The sequence below is a fragment of the Sorex araneus genome, chromosome 3 (genome assembly GCF_027595985.1).
Source record: "Sorex araneus isolate mSorAra2 chromosome 3, mSorAra2.pri, whole genome shotgun sequence".
Lineage (NCBI taxonomy): Eukaryota > Metazoa > Chordata > Mammalia > Eulipotyphla > Soricidae > Sorex > Sorex araneus.
Window position 1 is genome coordinate 215,684,144 of NC_073304.1, and position 22,657 is coordinate 215,706,800.

Genomic DNA, 22,657 nt, shown 5'->3' on the forward strand with positions numbered 1-22,657 from the left:
CGAGCACCGCCAGGGGTAATTCCTGAGTGCAGAGCCAGGAGTAACCCCTGACATCGCTGAGGGTGACCAAAAAGAAAAAAAAATTAAAAATAATTGAGGGAATAGTGGGGGAGTCACACCAGGCAATGCTCGGGGCTTATTCCTGGCTCTGCACTCAGGAATAACTCCTGGTGGTGCTCAGGGGACCATATGGGATGCTGGGAATCAAACCTGGGTTTGCTGCATGCAAGGCAGGTACCTAACCACTCCAGCTTCCAAAATAAACATTTTAAATAAACATTTTAAAAAGAAAAGCACCCGGTACACAGTGGGTAGTCAAATGGTCCCTCACTTTGAAATTTAGCCAGCCCTGTACTTGGCCTTTTTAAAAAAAAAAATCACATACATTTAGCAAGAAGACAGAGCTTTTTTAAACAGTACCTCTCATGTGAAAAAGCACTAGTAGTTTTGACTCAAAGCTAAATGGGAGGCAACAGAACCTAGATGTAGTTGCCAAAAATACTACTGCATTTCTAAAAGTTCAATTAAAGCAGAAAAAGAATAGTCTCAGTGTGCTCTGCACAACAGACCACATCCAGTGTTCTGAAATGCTCGAGGGCATTTTAGAAGGGGGGCTTTCAACTGGAGAGGATGCAAAAATCAGCAATGGTTGTGATGACCAGGAGAGCAGAGTTATGCCCTAGAGGCTAGAATAAATCCACCAAGGAATTTATTCTAAAGATGGGTTCAAAGTGCAGGATCAGTGTTGGAGAGATAGCTCAGAGACCCTAGTGCGAGAACTCGAGTCCACATGCCCTGCCCCAGCACTGGTTGGTGTATTCCTGGAGGCCCTAAAGAATCACTGGGATGATCTGATAGTCTCCAGCACCAGTGGGCCTGGGCAGCATCAATCATAGTGCAGGCCTGCAAACCGGACCATCCATCCTGATTGGCTGGCCAAGTATCACCAGAAATCACAAACCCACCCCAATTTTCTAAGCACTGCTTTGGGAGCCCCAATCTCAAAAAGGACAGTGCCTAGAGTGCAGAAAGAAATTTCAAGGATGGGTCTGGAGTGATAGCACAGTGGGTAGGGTGTCTGCCTTGCATGCAGCTGACCCTTTTTTTATTCCCAGCATCCCATAGGGTCCCCCCAGCACCACCAGGAGTAATTCCTGGGTGCAGAGCTAGGAGTAACCCTTGTGTGTTGCTGGGTGTGACCCAAAAAGCAAAAAGAAAAAAAAATTCAAGAAGGTGAAGCTTAATTTAATAGATGGAAGAACTTTCAAATGATAGCATCAGCTACTTTTTGAGGAAATGTTCTTCATTCTCTGGAAATGTTTAGATAGTAGCAGGATGTATATCTCTGTTGGAGATTCTGTTGGAGTCTACCAGCATGGGAAGTTGGGCTTTTTTGAGATTTTTATAATTCTCAGATTGTCTTGCCGATAAAAACACACGATGAGTTAGCCTGGGCAAAGCAGGGAAGGGAAGGCAGGGCCCCTCAGCAGCCTCCAGAGTCATTTGCTTAGTTAAAACTGTGGCATGATGCCCTCGAATATCTATTGTTAGGAAACCAAAGGATTTGGAAACAGGACAATACAAACAAACCAAAAATTGGTTCTGTTCCCTGTCTCCCTCTCTCCCTCTCCAGGTATCACCACCCTGGTCTCAGGCTTCTTGGGAGTCTGGGCTGGGCTTGGAGTGATCCCTCATTTCAGAAGTCAAAGCAAAATCTATTGAAGCAAGAGGCAGATAGCTGGCACCATTTCAGTTTGGTTTCATTTTCTCCACAACTGGCTCTTGGGATACTCTCTAATACTCTTTAAATCTCAAACCGGGGTTTCTGAGTTTCTCTTCTAGTGTCATTCAGAGCTTTGTGATCCTGGTTTGTAGACCTGAGTAACCGAAAGAGAGACGGATCTCCCTGACACTGCAGAATTATATCAGGGACTTAACCATGAAAGCACTTTTTTTTGTTTTGAAATAAAAAGTGCTTCAGGTTTGCTCTTCAAGCCAATGTATTCTTCCCGTAAACACGTCTCTCGCTTGCTTATCTGTTTCTCTGCCCACTTCTGAGAAGCCTGTGCTCTCTCTTGAATACATACTGCTCCCTACTCTCCCCTCACATCTTTCTAAGTCTCCATAAAAATGTTCTGTTCTTCACACACACACACACACACACACACACACACACACACGAGCTTCAAAAGGAGCACAAATACGTAACTGCATGACCATCATCAAAGGTACTTTAGAGCTTTATTAATTTGGAACCTTATAGTTATAATGTGCGTATCAGACCTGAAGTGTGCTTAATTTTCTTCTTGCTATGTAGGGAGCAGCTAAGAAGTACATAAAGACTGCAAAGGGACACTCAGGCATAGTTATGTAATAGTTCATCCCACTTCTGCCATTTTAAAAATCATACCATTTACTTTTTGGTTTTATTTCTGGTCCACACTGAGGGCAGGGAGTAGTGCTCCCTGTAGTGCTAGATCAAACCCAGCAAACCCAGGCCTCCTACGTGCAAAGTATGCACTCAGTGGAGCTCTCTGGCCACATACTATTTGCTTTTGGCAGCAGTTTACATCCAGTCACTGGAATCCACATTTACTAACAATAGTAGTAAGTGGAGTTACTGCACACTGCTGTAAGAAGTTTGCATTTCTGGGACAGGGAGAGGGCTCAAAGGATTGAGCTGCATGCCCAGCAGACACAGGGCCTCAAGTTTGACCCCTGGTGTATCCCAGGTAGCCCCAGCACCACTGCAGAGGCCCCACACAAAAAACAAGAAAGTTTCATTTCCTTCAGAGTTCAGGTGAAACGGTGAAGTTGTAGAGTGATCGAAGTAAGAATTCTCCTGGGCCCTGATTAAAAAAAATTTCCAGGGGCTGGAGCGATAGCACAGCGGGTAGGGCGTTTGCCTTGCACACGGCCGACCGGGGTTCGAATCCCAGCATCCCATATGGTCCCCTGAGCACCGCCAGGGGTGATTCCTGAGTGCATGAGCCAGGAGTAACCCCTGTGCATCGCCAGGTGTGACCCAAAAAGCAAAAAAAAAAAAAAATTTCCAAGGGGCTGGAGCAATACAGCGGGTAGGGCATTATTTGCCTTGCACACGGCCGACCCGGGTTCAATTTCCAGCATCCCATATGGTCCCCTGAGCACCTCCAGGGGTGATTCCTGAGAGCAGAGCCAGGAGTAACCCCTGTACATTGCTGGGTGTGACCCAAAAAAGCAAAAAAAAATAAATAAATAAAAATAAAAACTTCCTAAGACTTGCAGACAAGGACTAGATAGTACAAGGATTAAGGTGCTTACTCTGCATATGGCTGGCCTCCTTCAGTCCCAGTGTATGGCCAAACATGACCCTTTCTTTAGCACTGTTAGGTTGTAGCCCAAGCCTCCCCGCTCACCCCCCCACACACACACACACACAAAAAAAACCTTCCAGAATGCTGAGAGTGCAGGTCCCAGTGCTTTTCCCTTCCCTTCACTAGAGGTGAACATAATTCCAAGATAAGAAAAGCACTCCCGGGGCTGGAGAGATAGCACAGCGGGTAGGGCGTTTGCCTTGCAGGCGGCCGACCTGGGTTCAAATCCCAGCATCCCATATGGTCCCCTGAGCACGGCCAGGGGTAATTCCTGAGTGCAGAGCCAGGAGTAACCCCTGTGCATCGCCAGGTGTGACCCAAAAAGCAAAAAAAAAAAAAAAAAAGAAAAGCACTCCCATCCTGAGAGTCTTCACACATATCCCTCCCTATTCATTCCTAGCTCTCTCCCCTCTAGCCAAAGCCTTCTCTTCCTCTCTCCTTTGTCAAACTGGACAGAAAAGTTGCCTTCACTCTGCTATCCTCTTGGGATTCCATCCAGCTCTTTGCTGACAATATTCTTGTCCAGGGTTAAAAGAAACCCATTGCTAAACCAACAGACCATCTTTAGCAGTTCTTGACCCTGATTATTGATTCCCTCATCAAAATCCAAATGGCGGGGCTGAAGCAATAGTACAGCATGTAAGGTGCTTGGTGTACACGTGGCTGATCCATGTTCAATCCCTGGCACCCCATATGGTTCCCTGAGCATTGCCAGGAGTGACCCTGGGAGCACAGAGCCAGGAGGAAGCCCTGGACACTGCCAATGTACCGCCCCTCCTCCCCCAAATCCACATGGATTTTCTTTTACCGCTCAGGGCAACTCTTTCTCCGCACAACTCCTCATCCTTTGCCACCTCTTAACTACTGAAGTTCTTTGGACAACTGTCTTTACCCAATACCTGGTCCATGGGTGACCATACACACACGTGGCTTCCAGTACCTTTCCTGTGTCTGGAGTGTATCTCCATACCTCAACAGACACTCTACTTGGGTCGGCACAGAACTCTCAACACTGAGCCGTCAGCTCTGCCATTCTCTCCCAGCTTTCCCATCTGAACTACCAAAGGCCTTTTCCCAGATGCCTGAGAAGTCTTCATCTCTGTCACTGTCCTTGCTTGCTTGAAGCTCTTCTCTCTATACTCATTTATAATGCCTACTCACCCTTCAGGTCTCAGTCTGGTTTTTAACCAGCAAAATTTACTGAGAGCCACTATGTAATAACATGTCTGTCATTTCCTCAAGCAGGCTTTCCAGGATGGCTGAGATGGGGTCAACAACTCCAGAAGCTTACCACTGGTAACAAATCATGGGGCTTAAAAGCTCTCTCATGTATTTAAAGGAAAGTCCCCCAGAGTGGGCCAGATCTATTTTCACTACTAAAATGCTTACATAGAACCCCGTGCTCGCTTCGGCAGCACATATACTAAAATTGGAACGATACAGAGAAGATTAACATGGCCCCTGCGCAGGGATGACACGCAAATTTGCGAAGCATTCCATATTTTTGAATGTGCACTGGTGAAGGGATGGGTGTTTGATCATTGTGAGAATGTAACCCAAACATGAAAGCTTGTAACTATCTCATGGTGATTCAATAAAATAAAAAAAATATACAGAGCACAGGGACCCTTTAATGCCTTGCAAGCTGAGTGAATCATGAGAAACTTTAGTTAAGCCAGTCTCACTTCTGATAGCTCCAGTCACAGCAAAACCGGAGTATCATCTTTGATCAATCTTCATGATTCTACCATATATATATATATATATATGACAGGGTATATATATATATGTATATGTATATATATATATAGACAGTGTCTGTCTCCACTCTATGCATAGTTCTCCACCCTCAAGGCCATTATTCTGCATTAACCACCTAAAGCTCAGTCTGAAAGATTGCCCAAAGTTTCAAAATGGTATCCAAGCCTCTGGTCAGGTACCTCTTCTCCAATCTCCACAACCAGAACCTTTTAAAAATGCAAATTTCTGAGGTCTGAAAGCGGGGTTAAGGCACACAGCTACCCCAGATTAGATCTGGCAGCATCATATGTATTCCCCCGAGCACCATCAGGAATGACCCTTGAGCACAGGGCCAGCAGTAAGCCCTGAGCACTCCTGGGAGTGGCCCACCCCAAAAGAGCAAATTCCTTTCAGTTCATTCCCTGATTAAAGCCTTCCACAGGGGCTGGAGAGATAGTACAGCTGGTAAGGCACTTGCCTTGCATGCAGCTGACCTGGATTCAATCTCTGGCATCCCAAATGGTCCCCTGAGCACTGCAAGGAGTGATTCCTGAGTGCAGAGCCAGGAGTAACCCTGGAGCATCACCGGGTGTGGCCCCACTACCCCCCCCCCAAAAAAAACCTTCCATAGTTAAGAGAAGATCTTAGTAGTTTAAAAAGGTTAAGTCAGAGCAATAGTACAGTGGGGAGAGTCTTTGTTTGCTTTGCACCCAGCCAACCCAGGCTCAATCCCTGGCATTCCATATCATACCCCAAGCACCTCCAGGAGTGATTCCTGAGTGCAGAACGAGGAGTAACCCCTGAGCATTGCCAGGTGTGGCCCCAAAACAAACAAACAAACAAAAAGGAAAGCTTAGAAAGGCCAAAACCAATCTGCCTTTTTCAGCCTACAGGCATTGCCTCTCCTTATCTCTGGCCTTTCTGCACTACCTTCCCCTCCTTCCCTCCACCCCCACCCCACACACAGGGGAATTTTTCCATTTCTCAAACACCCTTCTCTCACTTGGAATCTAAGCCTGCTGTCTCCCATCTGTCTGGCCAAGTTCAGTCTCCTTCAGAGTCATTTATAACTCACTTACTCATGAAAACCTTTCCTAACCTCTTCCCTCCAAGCCCTTCCCCCAAATTTAGGGCAAGTGCTTCTGCTATGGACTGGAGTGACAGCACAGCGGGTAGGAGGGTAGGGCGTTTGCCTTGCACACGATCGACCCGGGTTCTATTCCTCCGTCAAGCACGGCAAGCTACCGAGAGTATCCTGCCCACATGGCAGAGCCTGGCAAGCTACCCTTGGTGTTTTCGATATGCCAAAAACAGGAATAAGTCTCACAATGGAGACGTTACTATTTGCCCGCTAGAGCAAATCAATGAACAATGGGAGGACAGTGCTACAGTGCTTCTGCTACAGGCTCTTAACAGCCTTTGTGGGCTAACTGAGGAACAGTCACAGGAAGAGACCTCACATTAGACACCCACCCCCATCTCAGACTAGGGACAGCTGCACAGGTCTTTACTGTGAGAACACTACTCTTAAGACTCAAAAAACAACAGTAGGCTTTAGGAAATTCTTTCCCCTGTGGGAGAAAATCTGGCTCACACTCCATTGCCAGGTTTTGGGGGTACTCAGCTTTTTTTTTTGCTATGGATTCCTGCCACTCTGGCAATGGCTTACTTGGCTGTGTGCTATGGTATTTCCCAGGAGGAATTTCACTCTTAGTAAACAGTCCTTATGCTGGCTATTTTGGTCAGTTCAGCTGGGCCAAAGCCAACCAGTTTCTAGGCCCAGTCTTTCCCAGTTGTCTTGCATGAAAGAATTCAGGCTAGTAAGGGCAAAGAAGCCACAGTTGGTTTTAGAGACAAGGGTAAAACTAAGAGCAACTGCTTAGAAGAACAAGTTGTAAAAGACTCCAAAGTGTGTGCTAAGCAATTTCTGAGAAGCAAATCTCCAGCTTCTTTTTTTTTTTTGGGTGGGGGGAGGGCAAGGGGACCAGAGGAGAGGTTGGTGGGCACATCCAGCTGGCTCAAGGCTTATTATTGGCTTTGACCTCAGGGATCACTCCTAGTGGGCTCAGAGGACCAAGTGGGATTCGAGGATCGAACCCATATCAGTCACTTATAAGTTAAGTGCCCTACCCACTGTTCTATCCCTCTAGCCCCTAGCATTCTTAACTGTCACTGTCACTGTCATCCCATTGCTCATCTATTTGCTCGAGCGGGCACCAGTAACATCTCCATTTTGAGACTTGTTACTGTTTTTGGCATACTGAATACGCCACAGGTAGCTTGCCAGGCTCTGCCATGTGGGCGAGATACTCTCGGTAGCTTGCTGGGCTCTCCGAGAGGGAAGAGGAATCAAACTCGGGTCGGCCGTGTGCCAGGCAAATGTCCTACTGCTGTGCTATCGCTCTAGCTCATGCATTCTTAACAACCATATAAAACAGAGTTCAATCACAGGAAAGACTTCACTGACTCATTAAATGAGGAGGATTCTGGAAAAAAGCACCCCCACAATGCAGCAGCCCAAAAGGAGAACAATGAACAGAGATCTTGTCTACACCTGGACAACAGAGCCAACTTTCCTTCCCTACTGTCAGCTTTGACCTCATCGTCAGTCCCACTGCCCTTAAAGCATCCATAATTTTATCAAGAAGGTAAGATTCCAATCTTCTCTTCAAGCCCATGTTCTCCCTTGAACATACATCTCACTTGCTTGTCTGTTTATCCACTTGCCTATTTCCACTATGGAGAAGCCTGTGTTCTCTCAAACACTTCTTTCACACCCCTTATATCTTTCTAAATAAATTTCAATAAAAAATGTTGTTTCTCGCATACACACAAAAAATGGTAAGATTCCCTTCATCGGCTAAGATCCACTATTTTTCTTCTTGCAAGAATCGCCCATTCTTATTGTTTTAATTTCTCTCCTGACAATCTCTTGAATCAGCTCTAACCAGGTTGGTACTTCCGTATTCACATATGAGCACACATACCACCTCCACACTGCTAAGTCTAATGGTTCATTCTTAGACCTCATCTCTGTTGTTCTAACAGCTGGCCCCTCTTTTTCCTTGTAACCGTTTCTTCAATTGATTCCCAGGACAAACTTGCCAGATAAGCGACTTCCGACTATTTCTTCTAAAACACCTCTCTCAAATTTGAAATGGTTAGGCTGCCCCAGGGCTCAGTCTCAGTACTTATCTCTCTCTGTCAATACCTATTTATAGATACGAGAAACTACAACCAGATGAAAAGAAACTATATATGAAATAAGATGGTTCCATCTAGTCTTGCTTTACAAAGCAGTAATCACACATAATCATCACACCCTGTGTCTTTAGTAATACCAAGCAAAAAATTTTAAAAAAGCTTCACATAATGGTCATACCCCACTTTTTTGCCCCCTCCCCACCCCCAAAAAAAACTGTAATAAATCTGTGGTGATTATAAGGTGAAATACAGTAGATTCTATATATTAACTCCCAGATTTCAATCTCCAGAGAATTATAGTTGACTACCTCTGATATTTCTGTTTGGGTGCATTAAGTCATCTGATCTTTGAGATTCATCCCTAATTCTGTCTCTTCAATAAACAAGACTCCATCTTCACACCACAGCCCTAAACCGTGGGAGTGATCCTTGCTCCTCCTGTTTCCATGCTCTATATATGATAGTGAAATATCTTTTGGTATTAACTCCAAGATAGATTGGGGGAGGGGAGGGCAGAGCAATGGTACAGTGGGCAGGGTGCTTGCCTTTCGTGTGGCCAACCCAGGTTCGATCTCCGACATCCCATATGGTCCCCTAAGCACTGCCAGGAATAATTCCTGAGTGCAAAGTCAGGAGTAACCTCTGAGCATTGCTGGGCGTGGCCCTAAAACAAACAAACAAACAAAAAATAGATTCAGGGGCCAGAGAGTTAGCTCAACAGGCTGAGCATAAGCTTACATATGAGAGCCCAGATTTAATCTGCATACCACATGAGCCAGGAGTAGGCTACCTCCCAAATCAAAATAGATTCAGAATCTGCTTGCCTTCACCGCCACCTCATGTTCACCCAGGTCCCTATCATCTCTTGCCTATATAAACAATGAAAGCCTAACTGGACTTCTCACTGTCTTTTTGTTCTTGTGCCACACTGGCTGTGCTCAGGGTTACTCCTGGCTCTGCACTCAGGAAGTACTCCAGCTGGGCTAGGGTGACCATATGTGGTACTGGGAATTGAACCCACATGCAAAGCAAGCACCTTATCCATTGTACAATCTCTCAGTCCCTAGTTGGGCATATCTGTCAGTCTGTTCTCAACACGAGCCCAGAGTGAGGGGCCTCATGTGAAGCCCTGTGTTTGGTACCCCATACCAAATGGCCTCTTGAGCACCACTGAGTAATGCCCCCAAATTAAAAAACAAAACCAAATAACTCAACCCAGTGAGACCATCAAACTGAAATGAAATTATGTATTCTTCTGCCTAGTCCTCCAGGAATTTTTTATGTTCCACTCAGAGCCAATCCCCATAATGAATCGTGACAGACAAGGCCCTATGTGACCAGGTACTATTCTAGATACTATTCTATTTTTCTCCTTAGTACTTCTCCTTGTCTGATAAATACTACTTTTATGTTGTCTCCCACTAAGAAGCAGGGACTTCTCTCTGCCTTACCCACTGAGGCACCCACCCATACTTGTTAAATGGATGAATGACTCCGGTAGAGTGGGAGGGCTAAAATGAAGTTTAAGAATCAGGGGTCTCAGGCACCACCAGGAGTAATTCCTGAGTGCAGAGCCAGGAATTACTGAGCATCGCTGGGTGTGACCCAAAAAGCCTAAATAAATAAAGTTTTTTTTTAAAAAAAATCAGGGGTCCAAAAAAAAAAAAAAAGAATCAGGGGTGAGGGGCCAGAGCAATAGTACATTGGGTAGGGTATTTGCCTTGCACGTGGCCAACCTAGGTTTGATCTCTGGCACAGATGGTCCTCCAAGCACTGCCAGGAGTAATTCCTGAGTTTGGCGCCAGGAGTAACTCCCAAGCATCACTGAATGTGACCCAAAACAAACAAACAAAAAGAATCAGAGGCCAGAGCAACAATACAGCAGGAAGGGCGCTTGCCTTGCCCATAGCCAACCCAGGTTTGATCCCCAGCATCCCATAAGGTACCCTGAACACCACCAAGAGTGATTCTTGAATGCGGAGCCAGGAGTAACCCTTGAGCATAGCCAGCTGTAGTTCAAAAACAAAAGTATCAAAGGAGGGGGGTTGGAGAGCTAGTACAAGGATTAAGGCCCTTTTCTTGCCATGTGTCCCAACCCCATTAGATGTCTGGCACCATATATGGCCCCCTGAGCACTGCCAGAAACGCCCACCACCATGATCAAATAAAAAAGAACTACAGGAGAAAACTTACAGTTCAGCATATCCTGGCCACTAGCTCTGAATCCACTCACTAGGTCAGTTCAGCAAACTAGTCCCAGATGCAACTCTCACCCAGACCAGTTACCTCACACACAGAGGGCAGGAGTGGGGGAAAGAGCATGACTGTGTGGGGGCCAGTACAGTCCAGCCCTGGACAAATATCTCAAAGGACACATCTCATTATCCAATCCCTAGATTTTGGAGGGTAGGAAGATCACACCTGGTGGTGCTTAGGAGTAACTTTCAGCAGTAATTGGCAAGGACCTTAACCCCTCTGATCTCTCTCCAACCCTCATTACATTTCAGTGCTTCAATTAACATGTACTGGGAAGAAGTACTTTCCAAGTGAATTACGAGGATATCGGCTAAATGGACACTAGTTATCTGGCTCCTCCCTAAATTCCTCTCCCCCAATATGATTATATTATTTATAATCATATATATATATAAATCTTGCCTGAGTCACCCCACATTATACTGGAAGGGATCCTAGAGACATGAGAACATGTGGCAGCAGGGGATGGTGAGAACTCTTTACCTGGATAAGCAGAGCCTAGAAATGGTGTAAAGAATACTGGGCCTCAGAATTCCGTCTTCTAGAGAAACGGAGGAAAAAGAAAACTGAGATGACTTTTCCCCTAAAGAATATCATTATACAGGGCTGGAGAGACAGTACAATGGGTCAGGCTCTTGCCTTGCATACAGCTGAGCAGGATTAGATCTCCAGAAAGAATATGATTCCATAGGACTGGAGAGATATAGTGGGTGAGGCTCTTGCCTTGCATATAGCTGACCAGCATCCCAAATGGTCCGTAAGCACAAACAAAAATAATGATCACTGAGCGCAGAGCCAGGAGTAACCCCTGAGCATCGCTGGGTGTGCCCTCCCACCCCCAAAAAAGAAGAGTATCATTATGTACAAAGACATGCTTTCACTGCTTTGGCACATTTACTCATGAGTCACTCCCCACTGACACACTGGGCTGGAATCAGCTTCTGAACTGAGTGGTGACTTCATTTCCTCTCAGAAGAGAGGGCTGGCTGACCACTATTTTTTGAAGGTTTAGAAATGTTCTGATCAGTTTCTAGACCAATCTGAGAAGACTTCCATTTAGAAGTGGCGGGGGAGGGGAGGGGGTCGAGCAGAATATTCCACTTCTAATTAATCACAAGGCCCTGCCTACAGTCTCTTATTCCCCATTCACACTTTCTGAGAGGCTGCTTTGTGTTTTCCACCAAGTCCCATAGGACCCAGTAACAAATATCCCAAAGAGGAAGCAACGGAAAGAGGACATTTGGAAATGCTCAGGCCAGTGCCTGATAGTTCCTAAGCCACTTTTACCTGGCAGCTGAAACAAGAGGCCACCTAGCAGCCTAAATCACAGCACAGGGACAAAATGGCATCTCAGAGGCCTTGCACAGAAACAAAAGTCCCCCAAGCAACATGTTAAGGCTTCTATCTACTGCACAAAATTCTGATGTAGAAACAAACTGTAGTGAACAGAGTAAGATGTCCACAGAAAGGATTCAAACAGCTGGATATGCAAGCAAACTCTTCCTGCGATGACAACAGCTTTAATAAGTTGCCCACTCCTGGGAGCTGTTGCACTGGTGGGAAATTGGCCACCTACCCCTTTCCTGCTCCTGAGCAGCACTCATCCTCCAAGAGTGTACCAGCCTAAGCCCCTATAGCGGAGCAGCAGACACACTGGGTGCCAGTAGCAGTCTCAGAACATTCAGGAGTAGAAGCCAGAGCTTCCCTCAAGATGCTAGTGCAGACTCTGAGCTTGTTCCTACAACTCTCTCTGCAGCATCCAGAGGCAGTAGAAAAATCAGTTTTTTGTTTTGGAATTCTGCCAAATGGTACAAATCTGTCAGTATCATCTGGGAGGCCCTCCTCAAGGTTAATCTCTAATTCCTTTTCTAGTTAGGCTGACAATGCATTTGAATTAGTAGTGGTCCATGAAGTTTTTATCCCCTTCATTCCAATAGCTAATAGAGAATTGTGGGTTCTCTCCTATTCTGAGGTCTTAGACCCATGCTGCCAGCAAAAATTACACCTGACAGGCAACGAAAAGCTTAAGAGAGAGGACCCAGGAGATGGCTCAAAGGGCTGGAGCACATCCTTGGCTCCCGAGTACTACCAGGTGACCCCCACTTCAAAAAGAGACTCTTAACTACGTTTCAGATAAATTAAATAAAAATGCTAGTGAGTAGGACTAGAGCTTGTTTTTCCTTCCTACAAGAGGCTAAGAGTCATATAAGCGCACATTCCTCTCTGGAATTGCTCGAAACCCAACTTGGGGTGTGTAATTGCTTTCATTTACTTCATGAGGCTCTCTTCACTCTGGAGAAGCTTGTATTTTATTGAGTGTGTTTTCATTTCTCTTCCTTTTAATAAAATATCTTTACGTTTAAAAAAAAAGAGGAAGATAATACTGGAATTACATGTTTCCAAAAACAAAAGTAGGAATCTCAACAAATGCATTCCATAATGATGTCCATTCCCTAGCCAAGCTTATATTTGGTTTGGAATGAAGGCCAATTATTCTTGGTTTAGAACTTACTGGGAAGAAGTCCACAGTCAAAAGAAACTACCCAGGGGCTAGACAGCACAGAGGGCGGGGCGTTTGCCTTGCATACAGCCAAACTGGGTTTGATCCCCGCCCCGCGCCCCCCTCACCCCCCGCATCCCATATATATGGTCCCCTGAATATTGTCAGGAGTTGTTCCTGAGTGCAGAGACAGGAGTAAGCTGAACGTCAGGTATGCACTAGCCTCCACAAAAAAAAAAAAAAAAAAAGCTATCCAAAGGGATGGTCTAGGTGTATCTCAAATAAATATAAATTTAGGAACAAAATATTAGAGCAACTCTAGGACAGAAGAGACAGTACAGGGAACTAAGAAAGACACTTGCCTTACATGCGGCAGACCTAGGTTAGATTCTGGGCATCTCAGATGGCCCCCTGAGTACCATCAGGAGTGACCTTTGAGCACAGAGCCACAAGTAAGCCCTAAACCCTACAACATGTGACCCAAAAACCCCAAAACAGAACATCTCTATAAATAGTCTTGCCCCAGTTCTGTAGCCCATAAGGTGGGTCCATGTAATCATTTTTAAATTGAGGTGTTCACACCAAAACATCTCAAAGCATTCAAATAAGCTACACATATTTTTAAGCAGTTTTTCTGTGCCTCTGTGGTCATGAGCGCCCTCCATACACACAAATATTTCCTTAATTTTCAAGCTTTTGGAAGCCAGCTTTCTAATCTATGTACACATAGAACCAAAGGGATAAAGATTAGGTCTTAGAAGAAAAACATCCTACATTTTTACCATGGAACTGGTGATGGGTAGAGAAGCCTGCTGAAACCAAGACAATACTAGGCTCTGGTTGGCTGCAGGAGGCTTAGAATGTCTTCCTTAAGGTCACTGCTGAGGCAACACTTGTTTGAAAGTGAGCTTGGGAAGGATCACTCACTGTTCTGCTACAAGGGGCTAGGAGACTTCTCAAAATGCTGTGAATCACTGGCCGAGAACCCGGAAAACTAAGTTTTCAAGGCCATGATAACAAAATTACCTAACTAACTTTATGTCATGAGGTTCTGTCACTACACAGCTGTTTCTGCTCTTCTCCAACAGGCATCTAGAGGCTCAGAGGAAAAAGCCAGTCAGTCTCAGCGCTGTCAACAGGGACACCAGACTCTCCAGGAGCCAGTTTTTGCTGGCAGGCATGCTAGGATTGGCCTGAGGACTAATTCCACTTGGGTATTCGGAGCAGGGACTGTATCCTTAGCGTCTCCCTTGAGGATGGGGGTCTCAATGATATCCAACGAATGACCCCCCTCCCCCACTTGTTGCTCTTATATAACAGGTGTGAAACTTAATCTTCCGTTAAGTTAGAATGGGGAATCAAAAAAAATTTATCAACTGCTCAGGCCAATGAGAATCTGTTTCCAGCTGGAACTAATAAGGCCCCATCTGGAGTCACTGGCCACTGACATCAGACCACTGGGGCCATGTATGCCCCCTTCGTGGCACCCAAGAATCCAAACCAGGCACTGCCTTTAGTTTCAGGAATGCAGATGGCAGAGGTTTCTTTGTGCTGCTCACTGAAAAAAAATCCTGCGCCAAGGGCTAGACAGTACAGCGCTTGCCCTGCACACAGCCACCTGCATTTGACCCCTGGCACCCCGTGTGGTCTCCCAAGCCCGGTGAGGAGTGATCGCTGAGCACTGAGCCAGGGGTACCGGCGGATGTGGCCCCAGCCCCCTTCCCCTCAGCTAAAAATAAAAAATCAAAAAAACCAAGCTTTCCCTCAGATGCTCCAAGAAGGCAGGCCAGAACCCTAACTTGCCGGCCCAGTTAAGCTCACTACCCAAAACATCCGCTCCATGCGGGAACGCCCTCTGGGGGTGCAGGAGGCAAGTCCGTCCCTGGAGCAGCCGCGGGAAATCCGTGATATGGGGCGGCCCGGGAGCCAGTTCACACACACACACACACCCGCCGCCGTTCCCGCGTTCTCCGGGAACCCAGTGAGCGAGGAGAAAAGGCCAGACCCGATCCATCCCAGGATGGCGTCCCACAGGGCAGAACTGAAGCGGGGAGGATACCGGCCTCGAACCCGGGAAACTCAAAGTAGAAAGGCGGGGGGAGCGGGGCGGCCGGGGGCAAGCAGTAAGGTCCACTGGGGGGCGGGAAACAAGGACCTCGCTGGTTTCCCGTCAGAATTCTGTCACGTCTCGGGGCTGGCTGGGGTGCCCCCATACATCAGCGAACGGGTTGGGAGTCCCGTCACCCAAACTCTTCAGTCCCCCCATTCGGCTCTTGGCTGTCGAGGCCTCAGCGGGGCTGCTAGAAGGGGCACTAGAGGAATTCCTGCGGGGGTTCGGCCGCCCCCTCAGCAGTCTGAGGCGAGAGGTCACGCGAGACGCCCTCGCGTCCCCACGCCACCTCCTGGTTGGGTCGCGGCGGGAATCCGGCCGGCCTCTGCGCCCGCCAAGGCGCCGGGGCTTGGCGCCATCTCAGCTCCAAGCCTTCCCGCGCCCATCTGCTCTCAGGGGAGCTTCGAATCGCAGGTGGGCGCCTCAGTCAGCGAGCAGGGGCCCCCGCACACACACCCCGCCCCCAGACGCCAGGCGAGCAAAAGGAGCGTCTGCCGCCGCCTCGGAACAAAACCAGGCCACGTCAAGGGGCACAACCAGGCTGGGGGAAAGCAGCGACCAGTCAGTGGGGGTCCCAAGCCCGCCCGGGGTACCCGCTACGCACTCCGGCCCCCGGAAGCGCCGCCCTCCCGCCCAGAGGGCTCCGAGGGGGCGGGGAGTCGAACGCCCCCTTCCGGGTGCCTCCGCCCGGCTGGCCAGCCCCGCTCCTCCTCCGGGCGGGAATCCTCCCTCCCCCGCCCCTCCCGGAGCCGGGCCCCAGGGCCAGGCCCGGCCCCAGGGGGAAACCCCCGGCCCCGGGCCCCTCTCCCTACGGCCTCTGCCCGTCTTCCCGACCCTAGGGGGCCAGGAAGACCCCGCCGGCAGCGGCCGGGACCCACCGCTCATTACGACATCTTCCTCCCTGGCCTCCGCCGCCTCCGCCGCCACCGAGAGCCTGACACCGCCCGCCTAGCACCCGCCAATCCCGGAGCCCGCCACCGCCCGAGCGACGGCAGCTTCCGCCAATAAGAGTTCAGTACATTGGGGACCGACAGCACTATTAACCAATCAGAGAGAGATTTATAGAGCGACGTTGGTTTGACCAATAGACTTGTGAAATGTCACTGATGGACGGTAGAAGGCGCCAACCGGAAAGCTACTGCCGAGTGAACGACATGTTTGCCAGCCAACTGGCGAAAGACAAAGTCCCGCCTGCTGCATGGGTGATAGACAGCAACAGGAAGCTAGATGAGGCGGAGCTTAGCCGAGGGGTAGTTTTGTATTGGTCGTGGGTGACCTTCCACCCACCTCTAACCTAGAAGATGAGTGATAGATCTTCCCTAAAGCCAATCAGAAGTCCTTAGGGTGAGGCCGAGCCAGGTCCTATAAATAGCGTATACCTGGCTTCTCAGTCCAGTGTCGCCCTGGCGTGGCAGGGTCCTCCTGCGTCGAGGCGTCCCAGCCCACGCCTGGTGAGTGGAAAGTCACGAGGCTTTTACTAAGTTCCAGACCCTCCATCTCTATTACGGCGAGGAAGATAAGCCCTTCGGGCGACTTGGCGAAGCGAGGAATTGGGCTTGGAAACACATGAGGGGGAGGGGCTTGTTTTCCTTAAGTTTAAGCTCCGGTTAATTCTCACTTGTTTGTTCCAGTGATGGTGGTCCCGAACCCTGGGCATCAGAGTCACTTGAGAAGCTTCCCAAAAGCTTTCCAGAACCAATCCCGTTTCGGGATGTGTGGGGCGCGCCTCAGAGAGCGCCTTGGCTCGCTCTCTAAGCAGCCTCTCTGGTGAGCTGTGTTCGTCTCTGCGCCCCGCCACTTAAGGCGATGCAGGCACGCGCCTCGGGGTAGGTTGTAGGTTTCTCACCCTGGGCTTGCCTGTGGATCGATGATTCTGGAGCGTTCCCGGGCTCTGGTGAGAAGGAACCCACTCTGGCTTCAGACCAGCCAGGGTTCTAATGTGAACGCCGCCACCTCCGCCAGAAAGGGGGGACCGCAGCAGACTCTGATTAGATCCCGAACGCCCCCTCCGCCCCCGCTCCCCCCTCCCCCAAGCAACAAAAACCATCAACATCCCAGAAAGACTGAAAACTCCCAGTGCGTTAGGTCCCCATCTGTCAAATGAGAATCACCCGTGCACCGCAGCACAAGTCAAACAGCAAACTCGTTTTATTTTAACTATTACCGAAGAAACGCTTTCGCATCATGCCCAGATTTAGGAAGGGGTTCCATCCAGATAAACGCATCCAAGTTGAAAATACCCGAAGTTGAAAGAGCACTTAATGCAGCCTCGCCTACCTCAACCATGCCCTGAACTTGAACCGGTATCTTCTGAAAAACTATCTTCAGCTTCCTCTGCAGCGCCTTCCTCTTTTCACCAAAAAACAGAAGACACAGATGGGCTGCAAAAATAGGGGATCAAAAGAACTTGGCAATACAGTCCACTGAGTGGCCTGTTTACCTCGGTGATCAGTGGCTGAGGGAAGCTATGGATGGCTGCCCCCACCTTAGCAGCGCCAGAAAATATTATCCTCATTGCTAATTTGGACAAGATCAGAATCCAAGTGTGAAAAGGTAGTGTCAAATTAGAGCCAATAGGGGCTGGAGAGATAGCACAGCGGGTAGGGCGTTTGCCTTGCACGCGGCCGACCCGGGTTCAAATCCCAGCATCCCATATGGTCCCCTGAGCACAGCCAGGGGTAATTCTTGAGTGCAGAGCCAGGAGTAACCCCTGTGCATCGCCAGGTGTGACCCAAAAAGCAAAAAAAAAAAAAAAAAAAAATTAGAGCCAATAAAGCCGGTGGACATAGGACCTTTATATACACTTATGCATACCTGAGAATATGTAATAAGGGTCTGAATAATACTTGCCCATATCGCTGATAAACATTGAGGAGAGCTCAGTGATCAGAGGCCTTCCTGATTGATCAGGTGGGGACTGGGACATCTGACTGGGGTTGTTGGCCTCATGCAAGGCAAGTGCCTTAACCCCTGTACCATTTTTCCTGGAGGAGGTACAGATATTTCTTCTACCACCCCACCTTTTTGTGTGTGTGTGTGAGAGGGCAGGGCCTTCCTGGGTGGTGCTCAGGACTTACTCCTGACTTTGCACTCAGGAATCATTGCGGGCAATGTTTAGGGGACCATATGGGATGCCAGGGATCAAGCCCGGTTTGGCCACATGCAAAGCAAGCACCCTTCCCATTTACTATTGCTCTGGCTCTACTGATACTTTCTATTCTACTCTGTTATGATTTTTTCTTCTCCCTCCTCTCTTCTCCTTCTCTCTTTCCTTAACCAGGTTGGCAGTTTGAAAATCATTTCTATGAAGGATTGATGTGATGAAAGGGCAGGGCAGGGGCCCAGGATGAAGTTCCATGGTAGAATATGTGCTCTTCAAGTAACAAGGCTCAAAATTCACCCCTTGACACCCTGGTAAACAGTGCTGAATCAACGGTTCCTCTTTCTTAGCCTCAGAATAACAAGACTGAAAATAATCTTGCAGTTAAGATTCTGCATTAACTCCCTACTCCCTTCTTTTTAGGCAAACTGGCCTTCATATTCTAATTGTATGTACTTCATCTCCCTCCCCCCAGGGGCCAGAAGAGTAGAAGAGTGGGTGAGTCAGGTACTTCCCTTGCACGTGGCCAGCCAGGTTCCGATCACTGGCATCCAGTATGTTATCCTAGTCCCTGCCAGGAGTGATCCCTGAGTGCAGAGCCAGGAGTAAGCTCTGAGCACCACTGGGTGTAGCCCCAAAACAAAATTTCCCTCCCGCTCCAGTTCCCTGCTTACAGATCCTTTTTGCCTCAAGGAAGCTCCTAACTCTTAGGCTTACCTGTACAGAGCCTTCCCTTCCAGTAAACTCTCATTTAATCCCCTGCACCAAAACAAAACTCCTATGCATCCTTCAAATCCCTACTCAAAATCTGCACACCAGATGCCTGCCCTGCCTAGCATGTTTCTTGTTCTTGTGGATTATTCTTGGCACATGTAAAAGGCTTGACTGCAGTAGATGTTTGTTTTTGCATCTGATTCCCTGCTAGGGTGTGAGCGGTGGTAGAAGAATCGAGGATTGACAGGCAGCATCTGCAGAGATAAAGGGTGAATATTTCTGTCCAATTACCTATGCATCCATCTTGTTTCTGGAGACTCGACATTCTGTTCCCAGGCCATTTTTCAAGTGGAGATTGCTTCACTGTCAAGCCAAGCACTCCACCCGGGTTCCATGACTCAACTATTTGAGGGTGCAGGGGTTTGAGGTGGGGGGAGGAAACGGGGTTGACTAGCCTGCTGGGCCACTGCCAGGACTCTTGTAGGATGAAATCTGGATGCTGCTCCCACCCCAGAGGCCCCATCGTGAAGACAGCAAAAGAGGAGGGGAAAATGTGTTCAGGGGTGGGGGCTAGGGCGTGGAGATTTAGAACGTGGCTTCAGTTCTTAGTTACTTGAATATTTTCTCTCTTTCATTTGCTTGTCTTTGGGCCATACCTGGCATTGCTGGGGGTTGGTGTGGTGCTCGGATGCAACCCGGGGCTCCCACGTGCCAAGCCCTCTGCCCTCTCCCAGGCCTCGCCCCTCAGGCCAGGCTTCTCTCTGGTCTGAGGCACAGTCCAAGAAGGGTAAGCTGTCCAAAGAGAGAAGCACGTTACACTTTTGTCAGGACTATCAGGGTCTTTAGGCCTCATTTCCACTCAGATCACCTCACAACTCTGCTTCCCATCCATCCCCCTCCTTGACCAGAAAGGAGAGGTCTGTTGCCTCCTGCGCCGCTCCTAGACTCACAAGAGAGCTTTGGCGACATTCTAAAGTCTGGATGCCAGCAAAAAAAAAAAATGGGGCCGGAGCGATAGCACAGCAGGTAGGGCGTTTGCCTTGCACGTGGCCGACCCAGGTTCGATCCCCGGCATCCCATATGGTCCCCCAAGCACTGCCAGGAGTAATTCCTGAGTGCAAAGCCAGGAGTAACTCCTGAGCATCGCTGGGTGTGACCCAAGAAGCAAAAAAGTGAATAAAGTCTGGATGCCATCCTGGGGCCATGGAATCATAATCCTGAGGGGGCAAGGGGGGACCTGGGAAATACTTAGAAACGTCCTGGGGTGATTCCCACAGGCGGACAGAGGCTAAGAGCCACTCCTGAGCCTAAAGGCATCTCCCCCAGGCCAGGAGCGCCCGTACTTTCACCTGCCCACTGATGTTTCCCTTAACCGCTCACCTGCTCCTCTGGGTTCCGGCTATGCCCCAACATCAGGTGAGGAAGGCGAGCCTGGCCCCGGGGTTTCTGGAGCAGGTTGTCTCTTGGTGATGCTTCTTCTCTGGTTCCCAAGTGTCCTCAGCCTCTTGCTGCTCCAAGTCATCATTTCCTGCCCCCCACCAGAGCACCTTGTTCCTCTTATTTGCCTCTGCAACTTCCGCTTCCAGCACATATAGGCGAACAGTCAGTGTCTGGACTGATTGGCTGCTTTACCACATTCTTTTTTGGCCTCTCAAGCAGTGAGCAGGGGGGGGCCCAGGGGCCACCCCCAATAACACTTGGTCAGCCTGCCCAACTGGGTGATTCAATGCTCCTGCCTGGCAGCGCTCAGGGACCCCCAGGGCCACACCCATGCCATAATGACAGGGTTTGAACTTGGTAACCTCTGAACTACCTCCCCAGCCCCTTGGCCACATTCTTTTAAGATTTGCCATGGACTCGCTCCTGGCTCCTGAAGGCCTGGCTTCCTCCACCTTCGTCTCACATCTTCCCTGTTTGCCTCTTACCCAGCTTCCAGCTTCCTTTCCCTTCACCTTTTCTGCCTCCAGACAGGCTCCTGGTCCTTTCCTTCTGCTATGGGCTGCCCCCATCGAATTCTTTAGAACCAGGGAGTGAACGGGATGCCTTCGGTGAGTCCCCAAGGATGTCCAGAGAGCAGCGGTAGGTGAGCAGACCGCAGTCCACTGAACGTCTGAATACCAGTATCCCTGCCCTCAAGCCTGTCGGGCCTCACCGCTCACTGCAACCCAAGCTTCACACTCGCTTCTTTTTGAAATTACAGCTAACTCAGTGGGGGTTTTTTTGGTTTTTTGGGGTTTTTTTTGCTTTTTTTGGGTCACACCTGGCGATGCACAGGGGCTACTCCTGGCGCAGTGCTCAGGGGACCATATGGGATTCTGGGAATCGAACCCGGGTCAGCCGTGTGTAAGGCAAACGCCCTACCCACTGTGCTATCGCCCCAGCCCCCTAACTCAGTGTCCTAAAGGCTGTCCATTTGCCCTCCAGGATTTCCCGGGAACCCTGTTTCTCCCTTTTCCCTCCCTTGTATTCATATTCTACATTCTTTCCCTTTCTCTCAAAGCTGCAGGCTTTTCAAACAATCCCCCGTTGCTCCTCTCTGCCCCCTGAAAAATGTGATAGGACAAACCCCACCCCAATCACTACTGAAGTGAATTACGGTGATTTTCCCTCTCCAGAGCCTGTGATTTCAGTTACGCAGGTTTCCTGTCTTCTTTGGGCATGAGAACTTGACAAAGGCTGTGAATTGTATCTCCTAGATATACTTTGGCAGCTGCCCCACTTCACACCCCATATGCGGTGCGCACATCCAGCCATCTCCTCTTTCTCCAGGTGCCCAGAACCCCGGATACCTGCCTAGTCTCAATTCCCTCTGTCCCCCCATCCCACCCTCACTCCTCTGTCCAGATGAATAGCTGTTCACCAAGTGCCATGGAATCTTCCTGCAAGAAAATTCCACCCATCCTTCCCCTACAAGTTCTTCCTTCCTTAGATCTTCCTGTGCCCACTCCGTTTAGGATGAGGTCTGTGGAGTCCCGGGGGGGGGGGGGGGGGGGGGGCGGCCGGGGGGAGGCTTCTCTCCCACACGCTCACTGGCGATGGTGTGCGTCAACTTTCGCGTTTCACCACCAGGGGGCATTCGAGGCACATCTCCAAAGTGGACGCTGGGTTTCTAACTGCAAAGTGCCAGGCACCGACATAGTTTCACCAACACGTATCCGGTGTCTGCTGTTTGCTAGGCCCGTGCTTGGCCTGCTTGAAAACTCAAGAGTATATTCGGATCTCTGCAAAGAGGCTCCTCAGAAGAGCCAATGCATTTGTCTCTTCAAGGATGGATTTCCTACCAATGGGCTTGTCTCATCACCTTAGTGGGGCCGTATCCAACCTCTGCCCTGCACTTGATTCTCCCTGTACTTACCGACACCCCTCCACATCCCTACACTGACCCTTTCCCTGAGCTCAGCCCCCCTGCATTCAGCCTTCCTGCACTCAGCTCCCACCTTACCCCCCAGCCCTGCCACAGTTCCTGGTGACCTCCCAGTTTCTTGAGCCCTAGCTTCTCACTGCAGGCAGGAAATGCCCCAGGACCAATGGACAAAGGCAAGCTATGAACTTCCCTCTCCCTCTGGGCCCAGGCTGCCTCCCTCTGCCCCATCTCAGCCATCAAGGCTGGCCTCCTAGGGCCCCCAGCCCCTCTGGATGCGGAGAGGGTGGGTTCAGTGAGGCCACTAACTGCAAGG

The 22,657-nt window shown here is 49.1% G+C and overlaps 1 protein-coding gene, 1 long non-coding RNA gene and 1 other non-coding gene across 9 annotated transcripts in view; 2 read left to right on the top strand and 1 right to left on the bottom strand.

The window, feature by feature from the left end:
- The window catches only part of LOC129403380 (uncharacterized), a 42,207-nt gene extending 27,423 nt beyond the window's left edge, over positions 1 to 14,784 (top strand). For 2 of the 5 annotated variants that reach the window (XR_008629161.1, XR_008629157.1), the window contains one exon: positions 14,145 to 14,784. This is a non-coding gene — a long non-coding RNA (uncharacterized LOC129403380). Of the gene's footprint in view, positions 1 to 1,633; positions 2,784 to 4,601; positions 4,935 to 7,547; positions 7,953 to 14,144 lie in introns of those variants that run through there. The other 3 variants (XR_008629158.1, XR_008629160.1, XR_008629159.1) reach the window with 3 other exon arrangements.
- Positions 1 to 16,129, bottom strand: part of SP2 (Sp2 transcription factor) — a 35,311-nt gene extending 19,182 nt beyond the window's left edge. The window contains exon 1 of one of the 3 annotated variants that reach the window (XM_004608708.2): positions 16,045 to 16,129. In XM_004608708.2, coding sequence (XP_004608765.1) covers positions 16,045 to 16,051 — 7 coding nt within the window. In that variant the 5' untranslated portion in view covers positions 16,052 to 16,129. The remainder of the gene's footprint in view (positions 1 to 16,044) is intronic. The other 2 variants (XM_055130703.1, XM_055130702.1) reach the window with 2 other exon arrangements.
- LOC129403818 (U6 spliceosomal RNA) lies at positions 4,756 to 4,862 on the top strand. The gene has a single exon (XR_008629479.1). It is a non-coding gene; the product is annotated as a U6 spliceosomal RNA (small nuclear RNA).
- Positions 16,130 to 22,657: the final 6,528 nt, after the last annotated feature.